The sequence below is a fragment of the Mustela nigripes genome, chromosome 1 (genome assembly GCF_022355385.1).
Source record: "Mustela nigripes isolate SB6536 chromosome 1, MUSNIG.SB6536, whole genome shotgun sequence".
NCBI lineage: Eukaryota > Metazoa > Chordata > Mammalia > Carnivora > Mustelidae > Mustela > Mustela nigripes.
This window is the reverse complement of record NC_081557.1, coordinates 243,079,785-243,094,624: the sequence shown is the minus strand read 5'-3', so window position 1 is coordinate 243,094,624 and position 14,840 is coordinate 243,079,785. Positions and strand designations below refer to the sequence as shown.

The following is a 14,840-nucleotide window of genomic DNA, read 5'->3' as shown; positions in this document are numbered from 1 at the left end:
GCCCAACCTTCAGAGTTGCTGTGAAGATAGACTCACACAATCCTTATAGAGCAGCTAAGCTAGCCCCTGACCCAAAGCCAACAGCCAGAACGCTTTATATGTCGTCATCACCAGTCGGACCTGTTCAATTAAAGGCTCCAAGATTGATCATTAAAAATGAAAGCATTCTACACGGCGTTATTCACAGAAGTTGCTGGAAATTACTGCAGAGCACTGGCATATTATAGAGCTTGGCTTGTTTTAAACCGGTTGCTTGAAAGTAAATTTCTAATTCCAAAGATGCTTAGGAGAAGGAACACGGAAACCTGCTTCCTTGTACTTTCTTACAAAGTTTAAGTTCTGTACTTTCTTTTTTTTTTTTTTTTTTAAGATTTTATTTATTTATTTATTTATTCATTTATTTATTTATTTGACAGAGACAGAGATCACAAATAGAGCAGCAGGCAGAGAGAGAGGAGGAAGCAGGCTCCCTACCTAGCGGAGAGCCCAATGCGGGGCTCGATCCCAGGACCCTGGGATCATGACCTGAGCCAAAGGCAGAGGCCCTAACCCACTAAGCCACCCAGGTGCCCCTGTTGTGCACTTTCTAAATCAATGTGTAAATTTGAATAAAAGCAATCTAAGTTGGATGACTCAAACTATTTTAGGATAGTATTATGATTACTGTGATATTTGTATTCACAGTCAAGATGAAGACGAGCAAGATGGCTTCCCGGAAGTCCAGACGTCGCGTCTACCATCACCGTTTCTTTCTGCCATAATCGCTGCTTTTCAGCCGGTGGTGTGTGATGACGAGGAAGAAGCCTGGCGCTGCCATGTCAACCAGATGCTGTCTGACACCGACGGGTCCTGTGCCGTGTTCACTTTTCACGTGTTCTCCAGGCTGTTTCAGGTCCGGCAGGTTTAAAGTTTTCTGAATTTATATTAACAGTTACCCGATAAAGTTATGGGGTTTGTTGTTGTTTTTTTTTAATCTAAAATCAGTACCTCAAATTCTATTTTCTTTCATTTTTTAATTCAAATTCTGTTCTATTTTTATTTTTCTTAATGTCTCAGATTTTCACCTTCCCACTGCTGGTTTTTTTTTTTTAAGATTTTATTTATTTATTTGACAGGCAGAGATCACAAGTAGGTGAGAAGCAGAGAGAGAGAGAGAGAGGAAGAAGCAGGCTCCCCACTGAGCAGAGAGCCCGATACAGGGCTCGATCCCAGGACCCTGAGATCATGACCTGAGCTGAAGGCAGAGCCACCCGGGTGCCCTCCCACTCCTATTCATTAAAAAAAAAAAAATTCCCCCCACGGAGCTCCTGGGTGGTATAGTGTGTTGAGCGACCAGCTCTTGCTTTCAGCTCAGGTTGTGATCCCAGGGTCGTGAGAACAAGCCCGGCACTGGACTCCACGCTCAGAGCTGGGTCTGCTTGGGTTTCTATCTCCCTCCCTCTCCTTTACCCCTCCCACCAAAAAATCAATATTTAGAAAAAAAAGTTTCCCCAAAGATAGTGATATTATTTAAATTTATATTATGACACTGTAGTACTGCCGATTATTGATACAATAACTAGTACAGATATCTCCCCTCAGGCAACTAAAATAAAACTTGAACAGGATAAAAACTGATAAATTTTCTGCAGTAAGGTGGGCACCATCCAGGATGCCATAAAAAATAAGAAGCATAGTCCCTGCGTTCAAGGGGTTTGCAGTCACTAGCATAAAACAGCTTATAATTAAGTACTCAGTTAATTGGCTGTGTCTCCGCACACCTTAAACATTTTAGCTAAGATTGCTTCCAAGTGTAGGAATAATAACATAAGCGCACCTGTATCAAGCTCTCACTGCACACCTGGCATTGCGCTTAAGCGATTTACATTATTTAATCCCTAGACCAGACCTACCTATGAGATGTAGACATATTTCTCGCGCTCTGTAGCCAGGGAAACTAAGGCATAGAGAAATGCCAGCTTAGTCATTATGCTCCTGCTTTTCCCTTTGACCCCAGCGAATGCTGCCCGTCTTGGAAGACTGAGCTAAGTACATACTCTCAGTGGAGCTTTTCCAGCCACTCCTGCCTCCAGTCTCTCCCTCCTGGGGGTTATTTAGTGCTCATGAAATTACTCTGTCCTTTTGCACTACTACTTGGTTTCCTATTTATGTGTATTTTTTCTTCCCAATGATACTCTGTTTCCTGATGCCTGAGATTGTAGCTTCTGACTTTATTATTATTAAAGCAGATTGATACCTGTGGATACACATTGACTATTCATATAATTTCACCAGTGAAAATGTAGTCTGAGTCACTGAGCGCTCATTATGGGTAAGGCACGACCTATTTTATGTTAATGAGTATTCTTAAGTTCTGAGAAGATCGTACCTTCAGTGCATCTTTAGGACTTTTAATTAAATCAGATGGATCCCATAGCCAGGCACAGTAAACTGCATTTACTAAAGGTTTCTTTCAACTAAAACTTTAGAAGAGCTAATTCTTCAGACATGTAAGGACTTTATTTCCAGTGAAGGGCAGCCTGTATTCCTTCTCTCTCTCCTAATGAAAAACATCTCAGAAATGGGGAGACAAATGGCATGGATCATTGCTTTCTTTTTTCAGTAGTCATGATTTCGTAAATTCTGATCATTTTGTGAAATTAACATTTCCTAACGAGCCTAAACAAATGAATTTACAGACCAGTTATTAGAATTCTATGTATCACTACAATAATAATTTTAAAATAAAATTTGCCCTAACTATAAATTACACTTCTTAAAGATGAAAAAAAAAAAGGCCTTCTTAGGAAACACTAAAAATATTTTAATGCTTTTCTCCATAGTCAATTCAAAGAAAGTTTGGAGATATAACTAATGAGGCAGTCAGCTTTCTTGGTGAGAGCCTGCAGCGCATCGGTGCCAAGTTTAAAAGTTCGCTGGAAGTGATGATGATGTGTTCAGAATGCCCGACGGTCTTCGTGGATGCTGAAACAGTAAGTTTTTATATAAAGACTTATTATAAAGGCTAAATGGGAATGGCACCAATCAGTAAATGGTCTTTTTTTTTTAAAAGACAGTTGAGAATTTTGAAGTTTAAAGGCTTATATTTTCAGTTTGACTAAAAATATCTAGCAAAATTTGACTAAAAATATCTAGCATATTCTAGGCAGTGACTTGCGACTCTTTCTGATTCTGAGCCCTCACTGTCCTCACCCTTCACAGAGTCCCAGATGGGGAAGCGGGAGGGCCCTACTCTGGACATGGCTACTTCTTTTCCAATTCTTGAGTAAAAGTGGGTAGGAGAGGGCTAGACCTACCCCTGTGAAGAGCCCAGAGCTCAGTCCTCCCATTTTGTTTGCAAACATACTCAGAGATCCTGTATCAAGATATTGAGAGAGGGGAACCGGGGTGGCTCAGTCGGTTAAGTGTCAGACTCTTGTTTTCTGCTCAGGTCATGATCTCTCGGGGTGGTGAGATCAAACCCCACATTGGGCTCCACGTTGGACATGGAGCCTGCTTAAGATTCTCCCTCTCTCTTTAAAAAAAAAAAGAAAGAAAAGAAAAAGATGTTTAGAGAATTAAGGTTTAAGAAGCTTCAAGAGTGTTACCTTTAAGATCTATACTACTCTGGCATGCCATTTCTCACCTGAGGCAGTTCTGGAAAGCATTTGAAGCCACGCTTGTCCTTGCTGGCATCCCTGAAGTCCCAGTGCGTTCATACTGTGTTTCAGTGAACGGTCAGCCCTTCACTGTATGGGACCGAATGCAGTAAAGGGACATTGGCACTAAGTTGGGCCGAAAACCAACTAACAGAAATTCCATGGCCCAAAAGTTACCAGTCTCATGACCGTGATCAGAAATGATGACCTGGGGGCACCTGGGTGGCTCAGTCGGTTGGGCATCTGTCTGCCTTTGGCTCCAGGTCATGATCCCAGGGTCCTGGGGTCGAGCCCCGCATCGGGCTCCCTGCTTGGCGGGGAGTCTGCGTCTCCCTCTCCTCCCTGCTTGTGCTCTCTCCCTCGCTCTCTGCCTCTCTCAAATAATAAATAAAATCTTAAAAAAAGAAAAGAAATGATAACCTGGCTCAATGTTTCTGATTTGACAGCTGATGTCATGCGGTTTGCTGGAAACACTCAAGTTCAGTGTTTTGGAGTTGCAGGAACACCTGGATACATACAATGCTAAGAGAGAAGCAGCTGAGCAGGTCAGTCTCGCTTCACCACAGGAAAAAAGTAGCTCGCTTTTGACAAGAGAAATGTTAACTTGGCAGCTGAACAACCAAGCTAGAAAAGGGGACCTCTTAGCACTTGCCTCAGGGTTTTACCGAGAAACGTGGGGCCTCCCTCTGAACTCTCTGTCCGGTGAATCCCCATCGTTGGCTTTTAGAAATCAGCCCTCTAAGAGCTTAAGAACACCCTGGAAAACTATCCACAGGGCAAGGGGAGAGATAAAAGCATTAGTTCTCTGAGAAGGCACTGTGCTGTTGTAATCCAGAAAACGTGTCACCTGTGACAAAGCTGGCATCTTTTTCTTGCAACCTGTATGCGGGCAAGCAGTGGGAGAAAGAGATGTGTAGTAGATTATAGACAGCACTCGCCAAGAAGTGTGTCTTCCGCTCCCGTCAGGCACTGCAAAACAACACTAGTCCTGTTCCCAGAGAGGAAAGGTTTTATAGTTAGCAGGGGCAAGAAAACTGAAAAGTGTTTATTTTCTCCTTTTCACACAAACGATATGTAGGAGACATTTTTTTCCTAGAATAGATAGATCTTTCATTAATTAGTATTAAGTATCTGTGCCGTGGAGCGCTCACTTCGACAGCTTATACTAAAATTGGAACAGTCCCAAGATAAGCTTAGTCCCTGTGCAAGGATGACATGCAGATTCGTCAGGTGGTCCATATTTTGGGGGGGGGGGGGGGAATATTACTCAGCCATAAAAAAAGAATGAAATCCTATCATTGCAACAACATGGGTGGACCCAGAGGGTTTTATGCTGGGGGAGACCAGTCAGTCAGAGAAAGACAGTTACCACAGGATCTCACCCATAAGTGGAATTGAAGAAACAAAACAAATGAGCATAGGGGGAAAGAGAGAGGGGGCAAACCAAGACCTAGACTCTTCCTGATAGAGAACAAACTGAGGGCTGCTGGGCGGGGGGCGGGGGTGGGGGGATGGGGTAAACGGGGGATGGGGATTGAGGAGGGCACTCGTCGGGATGCGCGCTGGGAGTCGGAAGTGACGAATCACTGAATTCTACACCTGAAACTAGTTCTTAAAAGAAATTTTAATTAAAAATTTGTATCTATCACATAAAGGCCAATGAAAAGTATAAAACCTGGCTCTTGTTCCCTTAACATACTAGGTGAGACTATAAAGCACAAACACTATAGATGAATAATTAGTAACAGAAGTGAAGGGTCGAGGCATAAACACAAGTACTGGCAGTGAGAGAGACTCCACAGCACTGCACAGGCCTAACAGACCTGATGCTATACACTGTGATTTCCAAAGCAAGGTCACTTTGGGCCATTAGGAAAGCTTCATGGAATAGAGACCAGACCTTAGGCCTGGACAGACGGTAATTTTAGATGGTGAGATTCTTTCAGGGAAAGAATACGGTATGAGAACATACTAATATTAAGGCTTTCTCCCCTTATAAGGGAGGAGGGAATCTTACATCTGGACTGACAGAGTAATGATGGATGGGTAAGGAGGGAAGAGTTTTCGACGTTGGGAAACTATCGGGCAAGATCTGGTCATCTTACAAACACAGTAGTCCCCCTTGTCCGTGGGGGGTACATTCCAAGAGCCCCAGTGGATGCCTGTAACCATAGAAAGTCCCAGAACCCTATGTATATACTGTGTTTTTCCTGTACATGATGAACTTTTTAAGTAGGCTCAGTGAAAGATTAACAACAGTAATAATGGACTGGAAGAGAGGCTGTGGAAGGTGGTCTCTTTTTCTTTCAAAATACATTAATTATATGGGACTCTCCCCTTCCCGTGATGACGGGAGATGATGCAGTGCCTTCAGGGTGAGATGGAGAGGTGAATGATGGAGGCTCTGTGACGTAGCGTGAGGTGACCATTGACCTTCCAGCGATAGGTCGGAGGAGGATCACTGCTTCCGGGCTGCCGTGGACTTTGGGGGACTGAAACCACCCCGCCATGTACATGCTTGTGCTTATCTTTTGTGTACTTGGGATCGTATATCTGTTGAGTATTTGCAGAGAATTGCTGGGTCATGGGGTAGAACATTTGTTCCCCTTTATTAGATTCTGCCATGCGCTTTCCTAAAAGATGCTCCGTCAGTTTATAATCCCTGCAGAAGTGTGGACAAGAGCTACTTTGCTTCATATCTTCACCACCATTGGTATTTCCAGCTTTTAAAATTTTAGTCATGCCGGTGGGTGTGCAGTATCTTACGGTATTATTGTGCATTTCCCCTGAGCACCTACTCAAATAGGTATTTTCATTTAGGCATTTTTTGAACTGTGCCTTCAAGTATCTTGTCCATTTTTGGAAATAGATTATTTATGGATTTCTTACTGATTTCTAGGAGTTTATTCTAAACACAAGCCTTTTACTGGATGTATTATAAATTTTTTCCCTTCTCTGTGGCTAGCATTTTTACTATTAATAGCATCCTTTGATGAACACAGGTGTTCAGTTTTAATTAAGTCCAAGTTACCCGTCTCCTTTCCATTATGGTTAGTGCCTTCTGTGTCTTCAGATAGATTTGCCTACCATAGAAGCTGTGATAGATTGCTACTATTAGTGACCTTGATAAGTCATGCCTGTGTCCACAGCCTTTTAGAACTTGGCTAGATGGAGGCTAGTTTGCCGCCTCGGAAGTCTGAGACATCCTTGCCTTTTCCTGACCAGTCCCCCAGGCGCCCCAACCCCATCTGTTCTGACCAGCCCCCCAGGCGCCCCTCCCCCATCTGTTCTTCGTTACCTTTTTTCCTCCTTTCTTGTCTTGGAACCAAGTTTTTCTTGTTGCTCGGGTTTTTTCCCCCTCTACTCGTTTTTGCTATTACAGTATTATAATTAAGACGGTCTTCCATTACACCTTGAGTCTCCTGAGGGTCATGAGTGAAAGCCTGGGGTGTGCATCAGGACCCCCGCCATCCTGGCCGCTAATGACCAGTTCTTCTTTTCAACACGAGGAGACCAGAAATCTCTGCTTCCATTTTTAGCCTCCCAGATGCTGCTGCTTGGTTTTCTAGCCTTGCCACCCGCACATGTTAGACGTTAGAGCAGCAGCGTCCCGAGGGAAGCTGCACACAGTGGGGCGCCTTCTCTGCAGGCCCCTTTCCTCCAGCATCCTGGCCCTCAAAACTTCCCTACCTTTGATGACCCTGTTTTCCCAGCTCAGTGAGACCGTGGGCCACACACCCACGCTATCTGTTCAGCCCCTCTGCCTGAGGAATAAGCAAAGCTTCGAGTAAGCAGATCCCCTGCAGTAAACACTGGAATCTCCACCGGGCTCCCTTTCAGGGCTTTGGTCTAACTCCCTCAATCCTGGCAGACGGTATTCTGCTTCTGTGGTTGTCCTCGGAGGACTGGCCTTATACAAGCTACTCATCACGCCCAGCAGCCGAACCTCTCCGTTGTCTTAACCTTCACTGGAGCCTTGAGTAAAGAAACAGTAATGGCAGGGAGACTGACTGGATATGAACTGAAGACATTGTGTACACAGACTCCTGTGTCTGGTCCACACTGGCTGGAATCGCATGGGCCTGTGCTGTCCAGGCCAGTGTGCAGCCATGGGACTGTAGCCTCGGGACGTGTCTTTTAATGTAGTGGAAAAAAAGAAATTAAAGCTCCCAAAATGCTAGATCACTGGTCATACAATAGAAAAAATCACATTTTCTAAGAATGGGACTTTAAATAATCAATTACTGTTTTTTCTAATTTATTAGTCAACTTGAACAAATTGGACTAGATTAGTGAGGATGATTAGGTATGGATGCATTTTAACATTCTGTATGAATAAATACTGACACATTCTACAATAGATTTCAGCCGAATGTTCTTCACATTAAGAAGTCTGCTGGATCGCTTCTGACAGTGGCTTCCGGCTGCCTATCTCACTAGGAAAGCTTAACATGTTTCCTCAGAGATGCTGTCAAGCCAAAGCCTAAGGGCCTGTGCAGTCTGAGGGACTAGAATAAAAGCAACATAAGGTCAAAGAACTGTTTTGATATAACTGAGAGGTCTAATTTTCATTCTCTGCGTGTAGAACAATCAGCTACAGCTGAGCATTTTAAATGCCTGGTAGTACTGAGACATTTCAGAGTGTATCCTAACGTAGCGAGTAGTTTTTCTCAAAGTCTTAATTTCTTATATATATATTAGTTTTATGCTTAATCGAGCACACACGTAAAGAACCAGGAAGTAAAAAGAACAGACATTAAGAATATCGAACTGTTGGGGTGCCTAGGTGGCTCAGTGGGTTAAAGCCTCTGCCTTCAGCTCAGGTCATGATCCCAGAGTCTTGGGATCAAGCCCCGCATCGGGCTCACTGCTCAGCAGGGAGCCTGCTTCCCCGTCTCTCTCTCTCTCTGCCTGCCTCTCTGCCTACTTGTGATCTCTGTCTGTCAAATAAATAAATAAAACATTAAAAAAAAAAATCGAACTGTCTAAACCCAGAGCTTCCCTTGGAGGCTCTCAGCTTTTACTTCAGCTCGGACATTCTACGAGCCCCACACTTTCCCCACTAAACTACAATACTGTTATTTTTATTTGACCAAGGAAAGGATACCTTAAATAAATACCCAACTTTAGGAATAGCCCGTGGATAAGGGGGAAAAAACCACATGTGGCTTCTGTATCCAGTATGCTTCGGAGATAACATGTTTGTCATTCATTAATGTCCAAAAGGAAGAAAAGGGAAAAAATAAAAACAAGATTTAAAATGGATTTGGGTTTCTGTTTCACTAATTAAAACGGACACCAGTCTTCTGAGAATTACACTTCTGAGAATTACAAACCGACCTGCTTAATTTGAAGTTGCTTTTATTAAATTGTGCCTCTGGAGGGAAGCACGTCTTTTATTGCCTCATCTTTCGTTAGACACAGGTCAGGTATAGGTTGAGAAGATTTCCAATAAAATCTGCAAAATGAAGGCTGCTGTTGACTGAAAAGGAGCGCCAGGCGTCCCTGGAAGAGAAGACGCTTTATTGCATTTCTGTGAGCGAAGCCCGAGTGTGTGCGTCTGCTTGTACTTAACAGCGCTGTTCTGCTCTGGGCTGCTGCGTATAATTAGGCTCAAGTGGAGACTGAAGGACCTGTCTATAACCAGTCCCAGAACTTCAAGTTCACTTGTAAAGTGATTTTTATACACACAGGCTGTTTTATTACCAGTTTCATGGTGCACTGTACAATCACTATGTTAAAATTTACTTATTTCTTTAGTGGTTAGACAACTGTAAGCGGACATTTGGTGCCAAAGAAGACCTATACAGGATAAACACAGAAGCCCAGGTAAGTCTTCTCTGCTTAGTTTTGCTAAGGTAGAATTTCTAGATCAGGTAAAATGAAGTGTGTGTGTGCGCGAAGGTCCCTGCTTGATAATCCTAGAATTAAAATTTATAACACTTTCCATTTTTGTTATCAGAACCATCTTGGTCAAAGTTGGGTTCAATGAGATATTGGCTTAGTAATGAAAAATGCACTTTAATAAAAATGAACAGCCAGCTTGGGACTGCAGCTTAATAACATTCAGCAGATAAGCTTGATGGGTATCTGGGCAGTCCAGGTTAGACCGTACTTGCTGCATCTGCCTCTTCAAAAAATGTTTGTTCTGCATTAGTATTCTGCAGATAAATTGGTCGGGAAAGCAAACCTGAGAGTAATGTTATATACATTCATGGTGGCCTTTCTGAAGGTGAAATTCTGAGATTGGATAAATTAAAATTTTTGTATAGCATGAAAGTAAAAGTAAAATATGTTCTTCAAGTACATATATATAACACATTACATTAAATGAGGATAAATTAGGCCCTACAAATTATTCTAATAGGAATATAGCATCCTATGGGGAAAACACAGTCATCAGTTAAAATTAACAACGTCTGCATTGACATCAGAATTCCAGGCTTTTTCAACATTGGTTACGCTGTTACGCATTTCTTGTCACTGTAAAAGCCCCTATTGTACTATTTAACATGAAGTTTTTTTAAAAAACTGAAATGTTGAGAAAATAACAGTATGCATTTCACATTCAGTATCTCTGTCCTTACAACTGTGTCTCAGAGATGCTATTATTATCCCCATTTTGCAGATGAGGAAGCTGAGGCTCAGAGAAGTCAATGTATCTAAAATCAGTAAGAAAAGAGTTACAGGGGAGCCTGGGTGGCTCAGTGGGTTAAAACCTCTGCCTTCGGATCAGGTCATGATCCCAGTGTTCTGGGATCGAGCCCCTCATCATGCTCTCTGCTCAGCAGGGAGCCTGCTTCCACCTCTCTCTCTCTCTCTCTCTCTGCCTGCCTCTCTGCCTACTTTTGATTTCTGCCTGTCAAATAAATAAATAAAATCTTTAAAAAAAAGAGAGAGAGAATTACGATTTAATCTAGGCGGGCTGACTCCTAATCCTGCGCTGTGTTACAAGGAAATGGTCAGATGACCTGTGTAAAGAAAGAAACATGGGAAAATGAGGAATTAACTCTAAACTAGAATTGGAGCCTTTGGTTTTATCTTCACCACTGTTTAACTGCATGGCTTGAGTATGTAACATAAACTCCTTTTTTCCTACATAAGTTAGGTGATTAGATGAAGTGATTTCATACATTTCTCTGCCTTGAAGAAAATGAGTTCCATCTACAAGAGTCTAAGTCAGTTAATATAGCTCGAGGCTTTCGACTAAGTGAAAACAGAAAACTGTACATTTTAGAATTTCATTTATATCTTCTCGCTCCTTTTACATTCAGCTCCTTGAGATTGAGGACACCTGTTACACATTACTAGTATCTGTCGCTGTGTATGAAAATTATTTTGCATAATAAATACTTAAAAATGAAAAAAATATACCTGCCAACTTCAGTACACTGAATATCAAGAATTTCAAATCTGGAAGGTTGGCATATTTAAAGTGACTTCTGGTAATTCAGAGCTACACGATTTACTACATTTGTGTCATCTCCTACAGTTGTGACCAGAGATTGATTTGAGAGAGGGAGAGAGCAAGCAGTGGAGGGGCAGAGGGAGAGGGAGAGAGTCTCAGCTCTCAGGCAGACTCCCTCCGGAGCCCGACATGGGGCTCAATCTCATGACCCACGATGTGCTTTCCTCAGATCATGACCTGAGCTGAGAAACAAGAGTCGGGTGCTTAACTGACTGAGCCACCCGCGTACCCCATCATGGTTTCTTTCCCATTACATCCCAAAGTGGATGCTATGAGTGTGTGCATTTGGAGCCAGTTCCATTTTTTCGGCGAATAGAAGTGAGGAAAAGTATTTGAAACTCAAGTGGTTGTTAGTTTCCATATAAAACCGTATAAAGCAGAACCTCAAATTTAGATATGCTAGTATGTTTGGCATTGGATTATGCTCAACTAATAATTCACGGAATGACTATCCACGTAATACATAAGGAAGCAAAATGGAACCGAAGTTCACCTTTGCTTAGAAAATCCTTTCTAAATGGATAGGAACGTTATATAAACAGTCCTTCAGAGGACACTGTTTTGAAAAGCAGACTTCAAAGGAACTTTTAGAAGCAATATTTACATTGTAACAATTGCCATTTGAATTAAAAATCATTCTTCTCTAGAATGGACCAGAAACTAGGTCCAAGTGGCTATAGATATTTTAATAGAATATTTTTAAATAGTCCTTAAACTAGATGTTTTACTCTATATTTTACGTACATCATCTGTTTTGACTCAAACGTAGTTGGGCTGAACTTCTGAAGTTCACTAAATTGCACTCTGGAATGCATTTTTTTTTTAAGATTTTTTATTTTTTATTTGACAGACAAAGATCACAAGTAGGCAGAGAGGCAGGCAGAGAGAGAGGGAAGCAGGCTCCCCGCTGAGCGGAGAGCCCGATGCGGGGCCTGAGCCAAAGACAGAGGCTTCAACCCACTGAGCCACCCAGGTGCCCCTGGAATGCATTTTAAAACACACCTCTGCATTTGACATTCTGTGTTCTGACTCCACCAGTTAATGGCAACGTGGGACCTAATTAGTAAGGGTAGGAAGCCTGGACCCACACCAGAGATAATGTTCTCGTGGGTATTTATAAGATCATAAGCAAGTTCGTTTCTAAAAACAGTAATTCATGTCTCACTGTCCAGTCAGAAATTTTCCACTTTACTGATGGAAATTTTATGACACTTGCTTTTTCTTTTAGATCACTTATACTAGCCAAGTTTCCCTATATCACATTAGTTCACTTTTGTCCTGTGTAGCTTTCACACAAGAAACAAATTATAGCCTAAAGGTAATTTAGTTATTTGTCAAAGAGTTTAAAGTACGCTGGATTGTTACAGTAAGTATATAAAAAGTTTTATCCTGGAAATAGCAAATTTTTCTTTTGGATGCAATTAAATGTTCTTCAGTTTGCCTGGGACATCTGTGACCCTACTTAAAATGATGTCTTACACTAATTCTTGGTCTTTTTCTTCCTTTGTATTTTTTGTGAACCGATCACCTTCTTGCTTAGCAAATGGAAATTCTAGCAGTAAGTGACCTGTCTTAATTTATAGATTATCCATGTCAGACAAACTGATTTTCATTTGCCATTTGTGATCTAGCAATGTTTTGTCATGGACTACTTTAAGAGTATGCTTCAGTTCCGCATAGCCCTAATCCATGAAATGTTGGTCCTCTAAAGAGATTTGCTGATATGCGCAAACTAGCAGCCACCTTTTTTGTACATCTATAAACTAACAATTTAAACTTAATTTTAAAAATCAAAAGTGCCTGTGTTAATTTCATGGTCTCATTTCCATGAGATTTCAAGGTTTTGTTTTGTTTTTGTTTTGTTTTGTTTTAGAAAAATGAATTCATTTTTAGGTAGGAGATAAGCCAGTGTGATTTTGCTTCATCACACATTTGTTGATAAATGCTGTGAGATATACATCTCAATGGGCAAAAGTATATGCATTTGTCCTTCTTTTTCATTACGAATTTCAAGTTAAAGTGAATCCTTTTTAAAGCATTTGATGTTGCCTGCTAAAAAATTCTGATGTGAAAATGTGCTTCTCGCTAAATGAATTATGTAACCAAGTCTTTATATTTGTATTTTAATCCCAGTCTTCAAAGCATTTTTCCTCAGTTTCACACTATATTAACTTGCTTACTGCAGAGAAATAAATGTCAAGATAATTTTTAACATAATTACTTATAAATTTTTACTGGAAATGTACTGTCTACTCAAACGTCACAGACAGTGGCACCTGAACTTAACGCAGTGTTATTTACTTACTTCTAGGAACTGGAGCTCTGCCGAAGGTTATACAAACTGCATTTTCAGTTGCTGCTTCTGTTCCAAGCCTACTGCAAACTGATCAGCCAAGTAAATACAATAAAAAATGAGCCAGAGGTAAATATTCAGTTCTAGCAGGAATTACTGATCCTAGAATGTTAAATTATAACACACATATTCCTTGTAGGAGATCTTACGTCAAAAGTCACTTAACAGTGAGTCCTTTTTTTCAGAATTGTCATTTTAGAAATGATGTGCTGTTTCGGAACCTGTCAGTAAATAAAACAGCAGATAGCCAGCAGTCTTGAAAGGTTCAAGACCTTCAAGGTCACAGCAGTACCAACAGAGCATCTGTAACCACAAGTCAAGGAAAGCACATCAGCTAAATAAAGACACAGTTAAATTATGAAACTCCCCTAACGTCTTGTCCATATATTTTTGTAGTTTTAGTGACACACATGCAGCCTGTCAAAAACACTTTGAATGTTGGAAATCCATGTAGTGAATAGGTTCAAAGACAGTGACTTTAGTCTTTTTACCCCCTTGTCAAAGCTGGTACTGAAACAGGAAATGCCTTCACTTTCATTAATTGGTTAAATCAATTTAAAAAATACATACCGGTTTATATAAAATGCACTGGGTAAATAATCTTTTAAAATATAAAGACTTTCCTTTGCCGACAAAAGAATTCATGACCCCCCCCATAACAGTGAATGATTTTTACCATCCAAGATGTAATATCACATATTAAAACCGATATAAACATTGGTTATATCTAGTTTTATTACATTTTAACATCTATTGTAACCTTTTTTTTTTCTTTCCTTAAATAACCTCTATGCCCAATGTGGAGCTCGAACTCACAACCCCAAGATCAAGAGTCACATGCTCCACCAGCTGAGCCAGCCAGTCCCCCATCGCTTGTTCCTTATCAAGAGTATTTAAAGATGAGGGTTTGGAAGTCTACTGAATGGAGAACTTGAAATATTAACTGCCTTTAACTACGAAACTTAACGTTTGCCAGTCTTGAAGAGAAGCTACTCCTATCATCGGACACAGCTTTACAGCCAATTAGATGTCCCATGAGTTCTTTAATATACAGATAGATCCTTTTAAGGTATATTTATTTGTTTCAGGTCATCAACATGTCTGAGGAACTTGCCCAACTGGAAAATATCCTCAAAGAAGCAGAGTCTGCTTCAGAAAATGAAGAAATCGACATTTCCAAAGCTGCGCAGACTACTATAGAAACTGCCATTCATTCTTTAATCGAAACCTTGAAAAATAAGGAATTTGTATCAGCTGTGGCACAAGTGAAAGCTTTCAGGTGAAATGGATTTCATACCTCTCCAGACGGACAGGGATTTTACACTGACTGGGTTTGGGCTTTTGATTTGTTGTTTCAATATCATGTCTTTATGAAAGCGTG

At 41.1% G+C, this 14,840-nt stretch overlaps 1 protein-coding gene and 1 pseudogene across 4 annotated transcripts in view; both read left to right on the top strand.

The window, feature by feature from the left end:
• The window catches only part of FRYL (FRY like transcription coactivator), a 221,575-nt gene that overhangs the window by 204,014 nt on the left and 2,721 nt on the right, over positions 1 to 14,840 (top strand). For 3 of the 4 annotated variants that reach the window (XM_059383630.1, XM_059383604.1, XM_059383614.1), the window contains 7 exons: positions 685 to 892; positions 2,823 to 2,972; positions 4,085 to 4,183; positions 9,399 to 9,467; positions 12,647 to 12,664; positions 13,418 to 13,528; positions 14,548 to 14,738. In XM_059383630.1, coding sequence (XP_059239613.1) covers positions 685 to 892; positions 2,823 to 2,972; positions 4,085 to 4,183; positions 9,399 to 9,467; positions 12,647 to 12,664; positions 13,418 to 13,528; positions 14,548 to 14,738 — 846 coding nt within the window. The remainder of the gene's footprint in view (positions 1 to 684; positions 893 to 2,822; positions 2,973 to 4,084; positions 4,184 to 9,398; positions 9,468 to 12,646; positions 12,665 to 13,417; positions 13,529 to 14,547; positions 14,739 to 14,840) is intronic. The other variant, XM_059383621.1, reaches the window with a different exon arrangement.
• LOC132009470 (U6 spliceosomal RNA) lies at positions 4,784 to 4,883 on the top strand (annotated as a pseudogene).